At 36.9% G+C, this 16,843-nt stretch overlaps 1 protein-coding gene across 3 annotated transcripts; it reads right to left on the bottom strand.

The window, feature by feature from the left end:
* Nucleotides 1-475: 475 nt before the first annotated feature.
* Nucleotides 476-16,594, bottom strand: Lrrk (Leucine-rich repeat kinase). 3 transcript variants are annotated; one of them, XM_066294211.1, is made up of 30 exons: nucleotides 16,347-16,594; nucleotides 13,899-14,096; nucleotides 13,680-13,845; nucleotides 12,484-12,643; nucleotides 11,982-12,147; nucleotides 11,809-11,924; nucleotides 11,583-11,751; nucleotides 11,404-11,526; nucleotides 11,175-11,351; nucleotides 10,920-11,114; nucleotides 9,892-10,542; nucleotides 9,643-9,806; nucleotides 9,203-9,588; nucleotides 8,965-9,152; nucleotides 8,318-8,456; nucleotides 7,549-7,817; nucleotides 7,161-7,333; nucleotides 6,744-7,108; nucleotides 6,466-6,690; nucleotides 6,069-6,412; nucleotides 5,792-5,921; nucleotides 5,396-5,735; nucleotides 4,023-5,133; nucleotides 3,601-3,742; nucleotides 3,211-3,443; nucleotides 2,962-3,157; nucleotides 2,723-2,909; nucleotides 2,279-2,527; nucleotides 1,547-1,853; nucleotides 476-1,437 (listed from the first exon to the last, which is right to left on the bottom strand). In XM_066294211.1, the coding sequence occupies exons 1-30, from the start codon at nucleotides 16,398-16,400 to the stop codon at nucleotides 1,081-1,083; spliced, it is 7,680 nt and encodes a 2,559-aa protein (XP_066150308.1). In that variant the 5' UTR covers nucleotides 16,401-16,594; the 3' UTR covers nucleotides 476-1,080. The 3 variants fall into 3 exon arrangements, with proteins under 3 accessions (XP_066150308.1, XP_066150311.1, XP_066150310.1); XM_066294214.1 differs by lacking the exons at nucleotides 13,680-13,845; nucleotides 13,899-14,096; nucleotides 16,347-16,594 and adding an exon at nucleotides 13,209-13,638; XM_066294213.1 differs by lacking the exons at nucleotides 13,680-13,845; nucleotides 13,899-14,096; nucleotides 16,347-16,594 and adding an exon at nucleotides 12,812-13,200.
* Nucleotides 16,595-16,843: the final 249 nt, after the last annotated feature.

Here is a 16,843-nt window from a genome sequence, read left to right as displayed (position 1 = left end):
ATATTCAAGAGTGCTACAGCTTGTAATTGTAACTATCTTACAAGAGGTGGCCTTTGGGCGCTCTTACACGATCCATACATACCTTTTTGAATATAAAATATGTCATCAAATACAAATTTTACCACAACTTACCATTTATTTCATATTACCATGTTGCTCGTTATTTTATAGGTACATATGTATGTCTTCTCTACAAATCCTTTCTTCTAAATAGGTGAATTTCGAAAATTTCCAGGAGTCTGCAACTGAGGGCAAAGTTGTAAGTTTTATTATCCTTTATGCAAGATATACTCTCTCTTTTTAATAATTAAAAAATAATGAGGACACATCCGAAAAAATAATATTATACATTACCCACATTGTACCTTACGAGTACGTGCTAAATACAGATCTGTTTATGCTTCTCCTGATATTCTTGCCTCATTAAATCTTGTTGGTTTCGTGCGAGCTTCGGAGGTAAATTAAAACTTCATAATTTAAAGATTTATTTCTTTATTCATTCGAAAATCAACAGAATCACAGGCCAAATAAAAACAGTCTAAAAAGATGGTAGGTATATAAAATTGCTTAAAAAACATTCAACACTTCCAAACCGTGGGCATTCTTAACCATGTTGTTGGCAATTCTGTATATACCAAATACCTCTAGGGAAGTATCTGAATATACATAATATGTATAAAATAATAATAAATAATAACAAAAACTACAAAAAAATGTTTAAAATGCCTTTTTGGAATGCAGATATAACCTTATATTTTGAAAGTTAGTTTAAGTTTTTTTAGATTCAACTTAGTGTCACTATTCTTATTACTATATCAGCAAGTTCTCTTGTCAGTAAAATGTTTCAATAAAAATATCACAAAACGCAGCAAATATCATTAATTCCTAACAGATTCAAGTTTTCATAGTACTCTAAGGTCTACGTATTATCTTTGGCAAAAATTTTCGGACATCAAAACCGACGATTTCCTTCAAAAACTCTACTATATCGAAACTTCTATCCGCGAACAACGATATAAAACCAAAACCTTCGTCTCAAAGAAAAATTGAAAAATCACAACAAATGTTAGCTCAAACACCTCACAGTGCAGTCCAATTCTCCGCTCGCCAAAGCAAAATGAACATGTTGGGCTTATTTAAAAATGACCCATAACTGCCTCCCATGGGACTAGCCACGGGCGTACCAATGGGAAGGGGCACGTCCGTGTACCGGGACAACAAATTTCGGTACCCCCTCCCTATGGTTGCTACTAATGGGGTGTTCTCGCTTGAATCGTTGGTACTTTTTGGCATTGATAAAGGAACTATTAATTTTACTTCTTGTTCGTACGGTCTGAATATAGTAATGGGCCTTAATGTCGATTTTTCTGCTATTATTACGCAACCCCACGTGGTTCCTATGTAGAGCTCGTCATTAAGAACAACAAGCGTGGAAACCTGAAACGGAATGTTAAACAAGCGTATTAACGAAATGGTAATTGACCTATAATACCGAAATACTGGGCAATATCGGTTTAAAATATGATCAAAAGCACTTTCAACGTACCTGACAATTGGTCGGACTTAAATGCTCTTCAATAGCAATAGATTTCAAGCTTTCAGAACAAGGGACCAGTTTTGAACAGTCTAATTTGCTCACAATGGACCGAGTTTCAATTTTCCATTGGTAAACCACGCAGCCAGGTCGGACGTAGGACCATACTTTATTGTCAGTAGATACCAAATTCATGACATCTACCATATTTATGATCGGTTGGTAGTGATTTAGTACCTCGTGGCCTGCTACAACTTGGTCTTTTATCGTGTATATTGTAATTTGACCGTCGCACCCCCCACACCACAGCTCATACAACCTAAAAACAAGGTTTGAGGGGCAAACACATAAAATTCGAATGGAAAAAGCTTCACAAAATACGACGGCACTCATTGAACATGATTTACCGAAAACGTACGGTAAGGCATCATTGTGAAGGAAAAATTTTCTTGAAAGAAGGTTTTGAGGCAAAAAATTATATATCAACCCCTTCTAAAGAGGGGGTGTCATCCCCTAAAATTAACTGATAATGAGGTTCAATCATGTGATTCTGCCGACTTGGTTGTAAGAGGCGGACCTTGAAGCCATCACATTTATTGGGGAAAAAAATCGATATTCAATTTTATTCAGACTTTAACGCAAATGTTGAAGTACTGACCCCTCCGCCCTCCTTTTTGGTTTCTTCGACAAAATGTTTTCCTAATAGGTACGAATTCGATGGATCACTCTGTATTTTTGACTTACTGTTCGTCTTCCCTGAACACAGCACACATACAATTTATCCCGGACGTCAATCCCAATTCTGTCATCACAAAAGTTCCTTCAGCAGCAGTTGGGGTCATTGGTCTAATTTCTGAATTCAACAGAAAGAGCCTTCCATTACAGAGGGCGCAGGCCACCCGTTTCAACGGTGCTAAATGGATTAGGGCTTGAACTTGTGTGTTCGACTCGGTTTCAAGGGCGTAATAGAAGAGTTTTCTCCCATCGCTAGCACTGAACAAATACGTCAATCACACACATTTGTTAAGCGAACTGTAAGACTTGATCGGCTTCCCGTTCTGATCTCCAGAATTGTTCAGAACATCAAATTTTCTTATAACTGAAGTCGATTCCAATAGAGACTTTTAATTTTTTTTTGTCAATTTAGATTTTTCTTTTCATTAAAAAAACATCCAAAAAATCACTTACGAATACGCATGTATCGACCCAGAACAATCCCCAACCCATACTGTATCACCTACGGTGCAAGTTGCAGAGGGTGTTATAGGCATTGACATGGTGTGATACTGGAGCCATCCTCTGTCAGCTGCCAACAACAGATCTACTCGAGAATTTTCACACATCAACCACATTTCCGACCCACTTAGCCCGTCTTCTGCAACATTTCGTGCTTCCATAAACTCATATTAGTGTTACGCAAAGTATACCCGTAATGTAAGACAAAGCTGCACTGGTTGCTGCAGCGACAGCTGCTGGATGTTTCAAAGAGACCACATCACACAAATGAGTGAATTCAGGGGCACTGGCAATTGACACTATTTGGCTTGCAGTGGGTCTGTCTCTGGGTTGCTGAGACCAGCACAAGACCATGAGGTCCAGGAAATAACTGGGATACAAGGTTTCCTTCAAGAATGCGATTAATTTGTTATAAGGGAATGGAAATGATGAAATCGTACTCTGTAAGTCAACGGCGGCCTGCCCCCTTCTAAAATGCACTCCTTTACTGACTCGTGGCCCTCGAAGGGCTGGTGTAACGTTAGAAGTTCGTAGATGAACATTCCGAATGAGAAACAATCTACTTTTTCTGTATATTCTTCCTCGCCGTTGTAGCGCATTATTTCCGGGGCCATGAAGCCCTCAGTACCACCAAAACCTTTGGTTCCTGACGGGAGAGTCAGTCTACTTATTCCTGTAAACGTATCTAATCATTGTCTGAGAAATTTAAGATAATATGATAAATAATGATCTTGATACAGGGTGTCATCTAACGAAAATACTACCACAGATTCTTGAGGATAAACTGTAATGGAAAAAAACTGGAGGAAATGATTATTGTTAACCCCTACCATAATCGGCCACTTTGATGTGTACAGGATAGTCGGGAAGATCCACAAATGGAGGGGGCATATCCCAAACCAGAATATTTTCCGATTTAAGGTCTCTGTAGATTATATGATGACGATGCAAGTATTCAATGGCTTTGGCGACCTGCAAGGAATCAATACGATTTTTTTTCTATTTTCTGGAATTTTGTATCTTAAATTTTCATTATTTACCAATTAATTGTTTTGAGACTTTCAGAAAAGTTTGGCAACGCAGATGGTTCCGAAACAATGTTAGAAGTGGCACATAATCCCCGTGTACAATATTTGTTGGTAAAATACGACGCATTGGTATAATATGCTGTGGCAATATTGCCATTTTAGCACCTCTCGCGATATTTATATTCTGATTTTACATAAGAAACAAAACGGAATATTCAACTAACCTGCAAAATGACTGCCTGTGTAGTATAGGGCCCGACCTTAGCCCCAGACCTCCTATAATGTCTCAGAACCAAATCAAGTGCCCCTTGAGGGGCCAAATCCAGAATGAGCGCCAATGGGCTGGTGCAAACACCCACAAAAGGAACGATATTTTGGTGTCTTAAACTTAACAAAATATTCAATTCCTGTCTTGCAGTGCAATAGGCCTTGCAGGCATATTGCAGAGGATCTCTATCCCATTTCCCTTGGGCGGCTTTGTAAGCAATTAGGGCTGATGGACGGGCGTTGGGACCTGGTTGAACAGGCTGAAGCATCTTCATTGCCACATCTACCATGGCGTCGGAATCTCGTAACTTGCAGGCACCTTTGAATACAAATCCAAAGGCCCCACGGCCTAGAAGTTTCCCCTTTTTAACGTTTTCTGGTTTTATTATATATCTGTCCCCCAAATCCAAAAAAACCACATCGGGAGCTATATTCGAGAGTTTAATTTCTCCATGACTAGGGCATGTCACCATTTTGGTGTCATATGAAGCTAAAATACACTCCTCAACCAACCAAGAATAGTTAACCGGATTTCTATCTAATTTCTCCTCAACTTGGAGGTTTGGATGACCCTCAACGGATACATTTCTGCTGCTGACATTCGAGTCTGGATCCACTCCACTGTCTCCTTCACTAGTGGACGACTCCTGCGACTTCCTTATTCGGTATGTGTTTTTACCGAAATTGTCTAGATATAAAGGATCCGGAGTCTGCGAGCTTGACGGCTGATCAAAGCTGTTTTCACGATCTTGAGACTGTCCCAGACATTGAGGGCACGGAATCAAACGAGTGATTAAAAATTTGCCTTCAGAAGTATGCACAAAACGCGTGCCTAAAGTAGGGTACCAGTCCTCTAACAGAACATCCACGTGATCCACAGCTAAAGCCAGCAATTGAGCTGTAGACTCGTGACTGCATTCTATGACTAGTTCCTTTTTGGCATAGTTGTCGGTGATTGAGCACTCTGGGAGTTTAATGACTAGAGAATCGACTGGGAACTGGATTTCTAGAATTGAAGAGTTTTGTAAATCTACGTCAATCCACAGGCTGTCTTGTTTGATTTTGAATCTGAAATTGGTTCAAAAAATTCTACTTAGGAAGGAATAATGGCTCCGCTGGGCAGAGTCGGTAGTTCTGCAACTGTTGAGATTTCTGCTGAATGACACATGTTTATATGAGAGCAGAAATTTCAAACAGTCGTCCAACAGTACTACAACTATTGGCTGTGCCGAATGCCATTTTAAAGGATTTTTTTTAAGGAAAATAAAAAAAACACAAAGCAACTATAGAATCTTCCTTGAAAACCCCGTTTAATTGGCTGGATACTTACTTTAATTGTCTGTAATGGGCAGCTGTATTATGCAAAACCTCCTTCATCCGGAATAGAACGATATCACCGTATTTCAGCTGCAGGCCAGTCTGCCAGAGTACCCATTCCGCGGTCAAATTCGAGTTCAGGTACCTCGTAAGGTGCTCGTTCTGGATTACGTCTTTTGGGAAGACGAAGAAACCTCTAATGATATCGATTATGGAATCGTCGGCTAAAATCCTGGATATCAGCCTGGACCAAAACCCGGAGGGAAAATACGACATTAACAGAAGACGTGTTATGGATTTGTCTGTATGTTTGGTGGTTATTTCGTAACGGATATTCTCGGTATTTTCTGAAACTGAATAGAAGACCGTTTTTAAGGTGGCTAAAAAACCCATATAAGAGGAATTTTACGGGTTTTAGTGGTTTTTCTAGCCATGTTGAGTTGGAAATTTGGAGAAGCTTCATCGCTGTAGAGGACAGATTTAGGGGATATACTCAATTTTTTGTTCCTTACTGACCAACCACGTGACCTCAGAGGCACCTAGAGAAAAAACCAACAAAACAGGGCCATCTTAGTATCATGACATTCCAACTTTCAATTTGAACCAAACAAAAATGTTACTTAACATTAAAATTTACTCTCAAGTTCAATTACTAGTAAATCCTGCAACACCAAACAGTCCCTTACCTTCACTTTAACTAGTGGCTGCACAGCTTGACCTGGATACATCTGTGCAATAATCATATCTTCCTCCGTAGGCAGCAAAGAAGGTATTAGCAAAGTCCTGGAATCCCAAGTAAGCGCAACTTCAAATTTGTTTAGTAGATTAACCACATATCCCCGAGTGTCCATAGGACCGATATTACTAGCTTTGAAGACGTGTTTAAGATCATCCAGCTTCATAATGCCGCTTCTGGCGAACGGATTTATCTCTCTGATTGTCACTACATGGGCTAACATATCACACAACCATTGAGGGTCCAGGAAATAGAGATCTTTGAGGGTAGCATCGTCGTAGTGTAAGAGTACCCCTTTAAAAACCGATAAATTTATTGGAAAAAATGATTGCTATAAGGCTATTAACCATTTTCGTGTAAAAATAAAGTAGCCTGATGCAGCTCCGCCCAATCCCTGAAGGTTTTATTATAGCGCTGTAGCATTTCTGTAGTCATAATGGACTTGTACTGCTCAGCAGTCAATACAGGATCTAAACCATTCGCTCTCCTGTCTCCAGCTACAGAGTTGACTATATCTTCTAATGCCAGATATGTTGCTGGAACTTTCTGCTCTAACAGTAGCTCCTTGCTTCCTAAGGCGGGTCAGAAATTCTATATAAAGCTAATGATCCAGAAAATCTTTTACCTGGAGGTCTCAAACTAAACACAGAGTCATATATGAGGTTGCAAAGCAATTTGAGATTGTGCCTGGTTTTGCAGCTAACCTCGATGGTGTCCAAAACACGGGGCAATCCCATTTTCTCGGCATCTACTACGTTTATAAACCGCTCTCTTATGATTTGCTGATATTCTTCCGATATATTAGGGTTAAATTCCTGAACTACATCGTAGTGAGTCCCCACAATGATAACCGGGGAATTTGGAGCTCTGGCTTGAATGTTAACGAGCCATTGTAGAATTTCATTTATGCCTCGATGACCGTCTGTGATTTTCCATACTACCAAATAGAGACTGCGCTTTGAGAGAAAGTATTGATGTGTCGCGTAGTATCTGAAATTCGCACGTTTTCCAGATTAGAATGTTTGATTGAAAAATAACTCACTCTTTTTGCCCCCCAAAGTCCCAAGTCCGGAATATAACGGGACCATGAACGGATTGGTTACGGACTTTTTTCTCGTACACCCAATCGCCAATGTCAACCCCAACTGTGGACATGTTGCTGCCTCTAGAGGTCTTGGTGTTGATGTTTTTATTACCCATTCTTTTACCCCAATGCTAGGAGATGGGAAACATAATTTAAAAAATTAGATAGGAGCTTATAGTTTTAACACAAAATTAAAAAGAACACATTAAAAGTATTCTCTTTCCTCTGGATGTAATAATCACATCATTATTATCTGATCGTTAATAAAGTCTATTCAAACAACACGTGATTCCTCATTTCAACAACCACAAATTCAAACATAAACACACTCTATAACTCAACTTACTTCGGGTCGTTTCCTGGTTGAGCCTTCTTGACGCAACTGCTCTAGCAAACTGGTTTTTCCAATGCCCTGTACCCCAACAATCATCAATTTCATGCGGGCATACGGTTTGGCATCCTCCAATACCGATTTGAGATAACCTATGATGTCCATTGTTTTGTATTTTTTACTTTCGATCATGAATTTAAGCGGATCTTGTAGAGAGCAACCTCTAGTGTTTAGATTCCACAGGCGAGATAACAATCCCATCTGTGGTGGGAGATCCGTTATACCTAATTATAAATAAGTAGGTGTGACTATGGGTTAAGAGTACCAAGGCAAGCTGAATTTTAACATAGTTTCAAAGAATAAACGAATTTATAGGGTGACTGGAAAATATATATGTTTTTTTAAGATGGGATTTCTTGGGTTGAATAAGAAAAAAAAAACGTCCTATGAATTTCAGTTGGGAAATGATTCACCATTCATAGGGCGGCAACTTGAAAAGGCTCTGACACCCATGGAACTCATTCTCGGATTCATTCATATAGAAATTTTTTCCTTATTTCAACTAAAGAAATCGCTTTCTAAAATATTTGAACGCTACTTTCGGACACCCTGTGGATTACGATAAATGGGACACTTAAGTCGAATATTTTTAGATTAAAACTGCGTTTCAAATTTTGCCTTGGATTCATTCATTAGTCGTCGAGCTGTTGTGGTAGATACATGAGAATAAAAATTGCAGAATTCGACTAAATTTTTGGTGGCAAATTTAGATAAACAATCTCACCTAAATTCCCACTTAGGTTGAGCACAGATAAATTGGATAAGTCATATATATTCCCAGGTATTTCCTTAATATTGTTGTTGCTTACGTCGAGCATCGATAGATTCGGAAACGTAAGCCTGGATTTAGTGGCTTGCGGAGTCTAGAAAAGGAAATGTATAACATGTATCATTCTTCAGCGATTGAGAGCAGGAATTTCTAAGGATTTCGCATATTTTATATGTTTACTTTCTACACATTTTTGTAAATTGTTCATTTTCGCTTTTCTAATATTTATTAGGTTCTAAAGATGGTGACAGCTTCATCGCCGAAACGTTAAAAGGGATTTTCGTCCAAGCCCTTATTAAATGACGAATGTTATTCTCAGTTAGTTTTAACTAAGAATAACGTGCAATTCTAATGTATTGTGTGTGGGGCATTACACCCAAATGAATAAATTAATAAAAAGCAATTCGTCTAAAAAAAGGAAAAATTATAACAAGAAATGATATTTAAGTTTAAACTTTAAGAAATCCTGTGGACTTTCGGTATTTTAGTTTTTACCAGAAAACTAAATCGTATAGGACTCTAATTAAATATATAGATATTCAAGGTGCAGTTGGTTTTATACTATATAAATCTTGGAGCAACTTCCATGAAGGGACACTTACTCTCTCTGGTTCGTCATCTTCCGTACCACTGATTTCTCCATTGTCATCAGTGCACAACTGAATTCTACTAAACTGATTATCGGCGAGAACCAAAGTTCTTAAATTATCCAGTCTCAAATGCCTGCGATGTACGCACACGGAATGCAAGACTGCATTTCTTACCGACCTAGAAGAATGTCTTCTGACAGCTGAAACTCCAAACACTAGTTACTCATCAATTCAACCTAACAAAAGGTACCTCCAACTTCCGCAGATTTTCCCTTAAAACCCACATTCTCCAAGTAACAAGCCAAGTTGGCCAGTTCCATGTTATCTGGAGCCTCAACTTGTGGCAAACTTGGCCACACTGAAATTTGATTGTGGCTCAAATCTAGCTGTTTCAAGGAGCTAGGATAGCTGGTAATGTGTGACATAGATCTCAGACAGTTAAATGCCATGTTGAGTCTCGTCAGGTTTACTGCTAAACAGGGCAAAACTACTGGAATGCTAGTGAATAAATTATGGGCCAAATTTAGGGCAGATAATTGGGAGCATTTTTCCAGTAGAGTTTCATCAGTGTGTAATATTTGTTCTGTTACTTCAACATTCTTACTCCAGATGTGGTGTTTGTTTAGTTCAAGTTGGCTGAAATTGCGCGTCAAAATAGTCTTGAATTTTTTTAATAATTGTTTTACTCACAGGAAAGACCTTTCTTTTTTCCTATATCTAACAGTATGCACAGACTCTTCACTACGTATCATTTTATCGAACTCAGTTATTTCGTTTTCCGAGTCGTGTTCTGCTAAGTTTGAGAGTTGACTCTCGCTTGAGCTTATACTTAATTTCTCTAAGTCATCTTTGGTCTAAAATGATTTATCGGGTTACAGCATCGTAATAAAATTCAATTTTAGGTGTTAAGTTTTTCCACGCGTAAATCTTATGACTTACCTCGTTGGGAGCAGAGGGCAGCTCCTTTAAGAAATTAAAAGACGCATTTAACTCTTTTAATTTCGGTGCCAACCACATATCATAGGGCAATTGTTGCAACTTATTATTGGCTATCGCTAAAGTTACTAAACTTGGAAGCTTGAAAACAGCCTCTGGAATCTGATTTAACCGATTTTCTTGCAGATACAACTCCTCTAGCAGCGGGCAAGAATAAGACAACTCTTCATTTCGACACTTCTTTTTAAAAATTTTTTTCCTCACTGGGGCTTTTTCAGGTGAGGGCAGCTCTTCAATTTTATTCTGAGACAAATTCAAATGCTTCAGACTCTGCAGCTGAAACACCCCTAAAGGCACGGAAATCAAGCTATTATTGGATATATCTAGCCTGGTAATGGAAAACAAGGCTATGTCATAGCTGCGAGGGTTCTGTTTCAGCTTTGGGTTCAAGTTTAAAGCGGCATCGATCAGCCACTGCACTTTTATTTCGCTTAGACCGCACTTTTGGTTGTGCCAGTTGATCATGGTAGGGGTATTTGGGAATAGGCTCGAGTAAGTCAAACTAGAAACATTGGCGAACATGGTGATATGAAAGCTGTTGATGTTTTCGGTCATTGATTTTTTATTTATTTTAAATTCGGGGTCTGCGTGAGCCTGAAAATTACAAGAAAAGTTGGCGATATAGTAATGCTTTGGATGTTTAAACAAATACATAGAGTATCTTTTCTATTATTTACATTACGAAATAAGACACAAATCACTATGTGTTTCATTAGCACAAATATATGTTTATTTTATATCTAATCCCACGGTTGACAATTTCTGTTATTTTCATATTGCGTGCAAAATTCCATGGATAAACCCGATTTGCATGAATCATGAGTGCTTTAGAAATAGCATAAAATCGAGTAAAAGCTCTAGAAGGATAATAAGAGGTTTTGTGTTGTTTTAATGGGAAAATGAATTAAAAATTGGGGGATCTGATGGCTTTTAAGAATTTTTATTATCAGTGTCACTGCTATATTAAATACCTTTATCGAAAGTAATTTGGCAATAAGAGTTTCGTCTTTATTTGCCACGGCAATGCCCAATGCTTTGCAATCGTCGTCGCGAGCTCCACGCTTTAAAAGCAAATCTACGATGGGCACATCACGGTTCTTGCAGGCTTCTACTAACCCATAAGATGCATAGTTGAAGTCGTCTTCGACTGAGCAACAACTGATATCCTGATGATGTCACATTTAAAAACAAAGTGAAAATTTGAAAAATTTAAACTATACTTTTACCTCATTCAAATTGTGATAAGGTTTGATAGCAGCATTGGCATTAGCTCCTATATTTAATAGAGCTAAAGCAATATCGTAATGCTTGCCTCTTATTGCTGCGTGCAATGCTGTTTCTGTATTGTTGTTGCAGTAAATGTCGATCCGCAAAGGACAAATTCCCCTAGTATTGCCATCAAGCTATTAAAAAACTAATAAATTCGTAATACTGAAGAGAAATGGAGGTAAATACTTCATTCTCAAGAGAGTTGTCTCTGGAAAGATGCAACTTGGACATTATATGCTTAATACCGTCTGAAATGCGTCTTTTGGTGGGGCTCATTACTGCCTCAGATAAGGGCGTTAAGTCGTCTTCCTAATATCATTTATTCATGCACAATAAACGGCAACTCTGCACTGAAATCAACTTACGGAACTTCCAGATTGTATAATTCTGGTTGCTTTAATTTTAAAATTCAAGATAACGTCTACCAATTTCTTATTCCCGAGAAGCGATGCAACATAGAGAATATTTTGCCCAGTTGCATCCCTTTCATTTATGTCAAAGGGCATGAAATATTCCCACTGTTCAGTAGAATCTCTGAAATTGAACTTTAAAGGTACCTATTTCAATTAATTTTATTAGATTTTTGTTTACCTGTACTTTCTCAGCACATGTGTAGGATAAGGAAAGTCGAACAGTAACTTTAGAATTGAACAATGGCCATTGATGCATGCTGCATGGATTGGCAACCATCTCTCCACTGTATGTTGCTAATAACAAATGTTAAAGCTTCAAGGTTGAATTAAAGAAATGGATCAAGAGGATACCTGCACAAGCTCTGGGAATTTAAGCAGAAGCATTTCCACAACCGCTTGATGGCCTTGGTAGCAAGCAATGTACAGGGGTGAGTATTTGGTAACAGGATGACATCTTCCATCAGCCCCGTGGTCAAGCAAGATTTTTACTATCTCTCGATTTCCAGTTTCACAGGCGCTAGATAATGAACATTGGTTAAGTTTATCTAAATCTGGAACTAGTAAATCAGGCTTCCAAGAAAATAGCTGTCTGATGGAAGTTATCTCTAGCTACGTTTTTGCCACATATAAAATCCAATCACATCTTTAATTTTTTTAGTGAAGACAGAGTGAAGAAGTTTCTCCAGCCATGTTTAAGACATTGTATTTTGAGGTCTCATTTTTCACGATTGTACTACGATGAAAAATCAAGTCAATTAGGATCCCTTTAGACCTAGACAGACCCTTTAGTAAATATGAGATAATGTGGTAATTTGTCAAAACAATTTATTGTAACGAAAAATACTGAACTTACGAAAATAATAGTGTGTTTGCACCGCTGGGAGCCATATTAACGATAAGTTCGGCATCTTTTTGCAATGAGGACAAAAGTTGTTGTACTGAATTGACGTCCCCCTGGCAGCAGGCATGTCGAACAGCGGCGTGAATGTCCAATCTGGCCCTTTCTTTGGCATCTGTTACAAAATTGATCGACAAACCAATAAATTAGCTTATTGAACGTCGATTTTTAATCATTCGAAAAGGAACATTTGTATTATGTAACCAATAAGGCAAACAGTAAAATTATGTTCTTACTAATTTTGTATTAACAAAGACCCTTCTTTGAAAATGAAAATACTTGCCACTCTCAACATTGAAAACTGTAAAATCATCTGAAAAATATTCGGAAGCATCAAAGGCCACCTCAGCCTTACGACGTCGGCGTCCTGTCCTTTGGGTCATCACAGAATCATTGATTTGTATCAAAAATATCACAAGAAACTAATTCACTTTTTCTAATATAGAAATCGAAACGACAAACAAGGAAGTATCACTTTGTATCAGTCTGTACAGTTACAAAACAAGGGGGTTGCTCGGGCAAACAGCTGATAGTCACCCCACTTTGATAAAATCGATAACACTGCCTGAAATCATGGCCATTCGTATGAGGAAATATCAAGGGAATAAAGTTCTCACGATACCGAATTAAAAGTAATAAATCCAAGTAAAAAACTGCGGTAATCCTAAACCATTACTTACACTATTATGGGCGTTAATTTGTCGTCATGAACCAGCCGTTGAATTTATATTTCCTCTTTAGGAGTAATAAAATTAAATATGCTAAAATCACTAAAAGAACTGCGGTGAAACAATACCGGCCAACTGATGAATAACTCATTTTGGTTCTTAGGAGAAAGAAACTGTTTGCGAATTATATGTGTTTGCTCGTCGCGTCGATACACAAACTAGACTGAGAGCAGCAGGAAATAAGGGTCGAAGATGTAGCTTCAAATGCCTTTGATTTAAGTTGTGTAATTTAAATACATTTCATAGGGGGAAAGGTTATCAGTATGAGCAGTAATTTAAAAGATTAAATATATGTTCGTCGAGATTGCATTTAAAAATTAATAAAAACCTATTAGCAGTTACTATTTCTGAAATCGCAATGATGTGATATTTCGGATATGCAATTTGTGTATTTCAGCCAAACAAATTTATATAAATACATACCATTAGCATCTTTTATCAGCTCCCCACATCTGTCTTGACCATATTTTTCTGCCACATCCAGAGCATTCAACCCGTTTCCGTCTTTTATTTGCAAATCCGCATTATGTTGCAACAAGGTTTTGATATTGTTACAATATCCATATTCTGCGCACACATGCAACGGAGTCTACAATCAAAAGTTGCAATCTGATAATTTTTATTATATTTTAGATTTGGCACCTTGCATTCCCCTCTTGGGCCGCATTGAACATTCGGATCAGCACCGGCATTTAACAGCAATGGTAAGCATTTGGAACTTTCAGTTATAACAGCAGCGTGTAGAGGTGTTCTCCCCCAACTATCCTGGGAATTTAGGAAGGCTTGTTGGCCTCCTTCAAGGAGGTCTTCAAGCAGTTCTGTGTTGTCCCATAAGGCCGCCTGGAACAAAGCTCTGCTTTGTGGTTTTTTTGAGACGTGTTTAGTCCACGGAAAAACCATAAAAATTTTGAAAACCCAGTGCGCCTATGCAAAAAAATTCTGAGAACACATAGAAAAGGACTACAATAAAAAAAATTAACGTAACTCTTTAGGTAGAGTGGAGTCTTGAAAAAATATAAATATCGTCAAATACAAATTCGTATACTAGGAGATTCTGAAGGGAAGTAGCGTTTTGCAAAATTCCTCATTTCTTTTCCAATGTAATATTCATAGATGAGGGCAAATTTACAAGCTTACGCATGTTTAATCGTCATCATAAACAAGTCTGGTCTGCCTAAAACTCACACGAATACCAACGACATCGATTATTAGCACATTTCGGACTAAAGACATGTGTTGGTTTCCTTGGCGATACAATCATTAACCCATACATTGATAAAAACAATTTTACCGCAGATAAATATTTTCACTTTTTAAGGACATAATAACCTATGAAAACAGTAGGTGTTCCATCACAAATGCTATAAACTGCCCGATTATTTATTTGAAAAATTTCTCAGTAGAGTGGTTTTAAATAGTCACAGGTTGGCCGGCACATTTACCACATTTTGCCGCATTAGATTAGACACAGATAGAGACACAAAAGCTCTTTTATATGGGGATACATGGAAGAATTGTTCTCAAAAAATGTATTAAATAATTCGTCCTGAGAAAATCGATATAAGCTAAATTTTCAAATCTCCTTTAATTTTTTCCTTTTCTTTCTCCAAATTGCATGACCAAATCACATTTTTCTACTTTTTTTTTTGGTATTGCTCGAGTTGAAGCCAAATATAATTCCCGTTTTGCACACGTAAGTATGTTCAGCAGAACTTCAATGCTTAATCTATTGGAAGCATGCCAGCACAATTCTTTTAAAGACTGATATTAAATTTTTCTAAACGTTCCAATATTCTGCACCTCAAAACTCAGTTCTTTCCCTTTTCTTCCAATATGCGTCTACGTTTTTAAATCTCGAATTGCCGCCTTCTGATCAAGTTTTTTTTAATATATTGCCTAAATTTTCTGATATTTGCATGCATTCCTTAAGATTTTAAATGGATATTAAATGGTTTCAACTATCACTTAATAACCAAAAAGAATAAAATTGGGGATCGCATAAAAACGACTATAAAAAGCTGTGTTTGTATTAGTTAACACTTATATTATGCGTATTATGTATATGAAAAAAAATTATTCAGATTATGTAGCTAGAAATAATATGTTTAGCATAAAGTAAAAAAGGACGTTTTTATTTTCTCTCTTTTTTGGCCTCTTTCAGTTCTTGCCTTTAATATGCAAGATGTCATAGAAACAATAGAGCAAATGAGTATTGAATGCTAGAGGGCAAAATAATGAAACAGTTCAGCTAAATTTGCCTTTTACAAAAGTTATTTCTTTTGATTTCACAGGGTATTAGTAATTTTTTTAATTTTGTAAATTGGGAATGAACCTTCTAGTTTTTTATTTATGGACTTGAAATAGCTCCCAGGGGAGTTTTTGGGTACAATAAACTCATTTAAAATATATGTTCCAAACTAGCTGATAGGTGGGGCTACTTGTTTCTTACCAAAGATGAAAAATTAAGCTAAAAATATCTTAAAAATGATTAAACATATAAGTTTTTTCAAAGAATACCTTTGCAATAAAGAAAAGGTCAGATCATTAAAACCCTACTAAGAACAACTCCATAGCCATAAATCAAAAACTGTGAGGTTTATCTCAAATTTGCAGAAAACACTTACACATTTCATGAAATAAAAACAAGCCACTTTCTTATAAGGTATATTTAGCTGAATCACTCTCTTTTTTTATCCCCTAGGTTATATCTAAATTTCTAGGGCTACCAGTGGAGCCATATAATTTTAATTAATATTAACAGAGTGTTCAAAGTCTTTCAGCAATGTTACTCGTGTTGACCTTTTTGGACACAATGGTAATTTGTAATTATTAGCCTTCCTTGAAACTTATTATGTATCTAGCTATCCATCAATACAAATACTTACAACTTACAAATATATATTAGAGTTTAGTGAGAGAATCAAGCAGGGAATATAATGATTCCAATATCTTTACTGTTTGAAATCTGGGGCAAACAGATAGATTCAATTGAGAAGTTGTAAAAAAATTACAAGAAATACCAGTCTAAACAACTAGAAAAACTCGTGATGTAAATAATTAAAATTAATATTATCTGGATTAAAAACTTACTTGGTGCAGCAACCTTCCAGGGAAGTCCTCATCTTCTGGAGATGAATCCAACATTTTCAATCAATTAGGTCCATATGAAGATATGTTCCAGTCCAATCTTGCACATGTAACAACACTGATAGTAACTGAATCACTTAAAATTTATTAAAAAATAATAAAAATAATAATTTGCTAAATTGTGCCTTTTCGATTATTTTGTTTATGTTTAATTTCATTCAAATTTTCCATAAACCATTTCGACGCTAGGGATTACATCCATGCTATGACTTTCGATCAATTTGCATTGAAACCAGAAATATGGCAACAGTGGAGGAAAGTTTTTACCAGAGAAATCATTTCACGTTCTAATTAATAATTGAACTAACAAATGATTAATAAATATTTTATTTTGCTCTGATTGATGTATGTCAGCATTACTCTTAATTGTAGATGGATTTGTGTAAAAATTAATAATAAAATTATAAAAATCGCGTAATATAACGTGTAAGTTTTTTCGT

The sequence above is a fragment of the Euwallacea fornicatus genome, chromosome 21 (genome assembly GCF_040115645.1).
Source record: "Euwallacea fornicatus isolate EFF26 chromosome 21, ASM4011564v1, whole genome shotgun sequence".
NCBI lineage: Eukaryota > Metazoa > Arthropoda > Insecta > Coleoptera > Curculionidae > Euwallacea > Euwallacea fornicatus.
Note: the sequence above shows the minus strand (reverse complement) of the source record. Positions and strands in the feature narration are given on the sequence as shown.

Bases quoted from the DNA above. Each gene is read 5' to 3' on its own strand.
- Lrrk (XM_066294211.1), bottom strand. From the start codon at position 16,400: ATGTTGGATTCATCTCCAGAAGATGAGGACTTCCCTGGAAGGTTGCTG. The intron at 7,109-7,160 runs GTGAGTTATTTT...TGCGAATTTCAG, and splicing joins GACTTTGGGGGGCAAAAAGA to ATACTACGCGACACATCAAT. The intron at 6,691-6,743 runs GTAAAAGATTTT...GACCCGCCTTAG, and splicing joins GTTTAGTTTGAGACCTCCAG to GAAGCAAGGAGCTACTGTTA.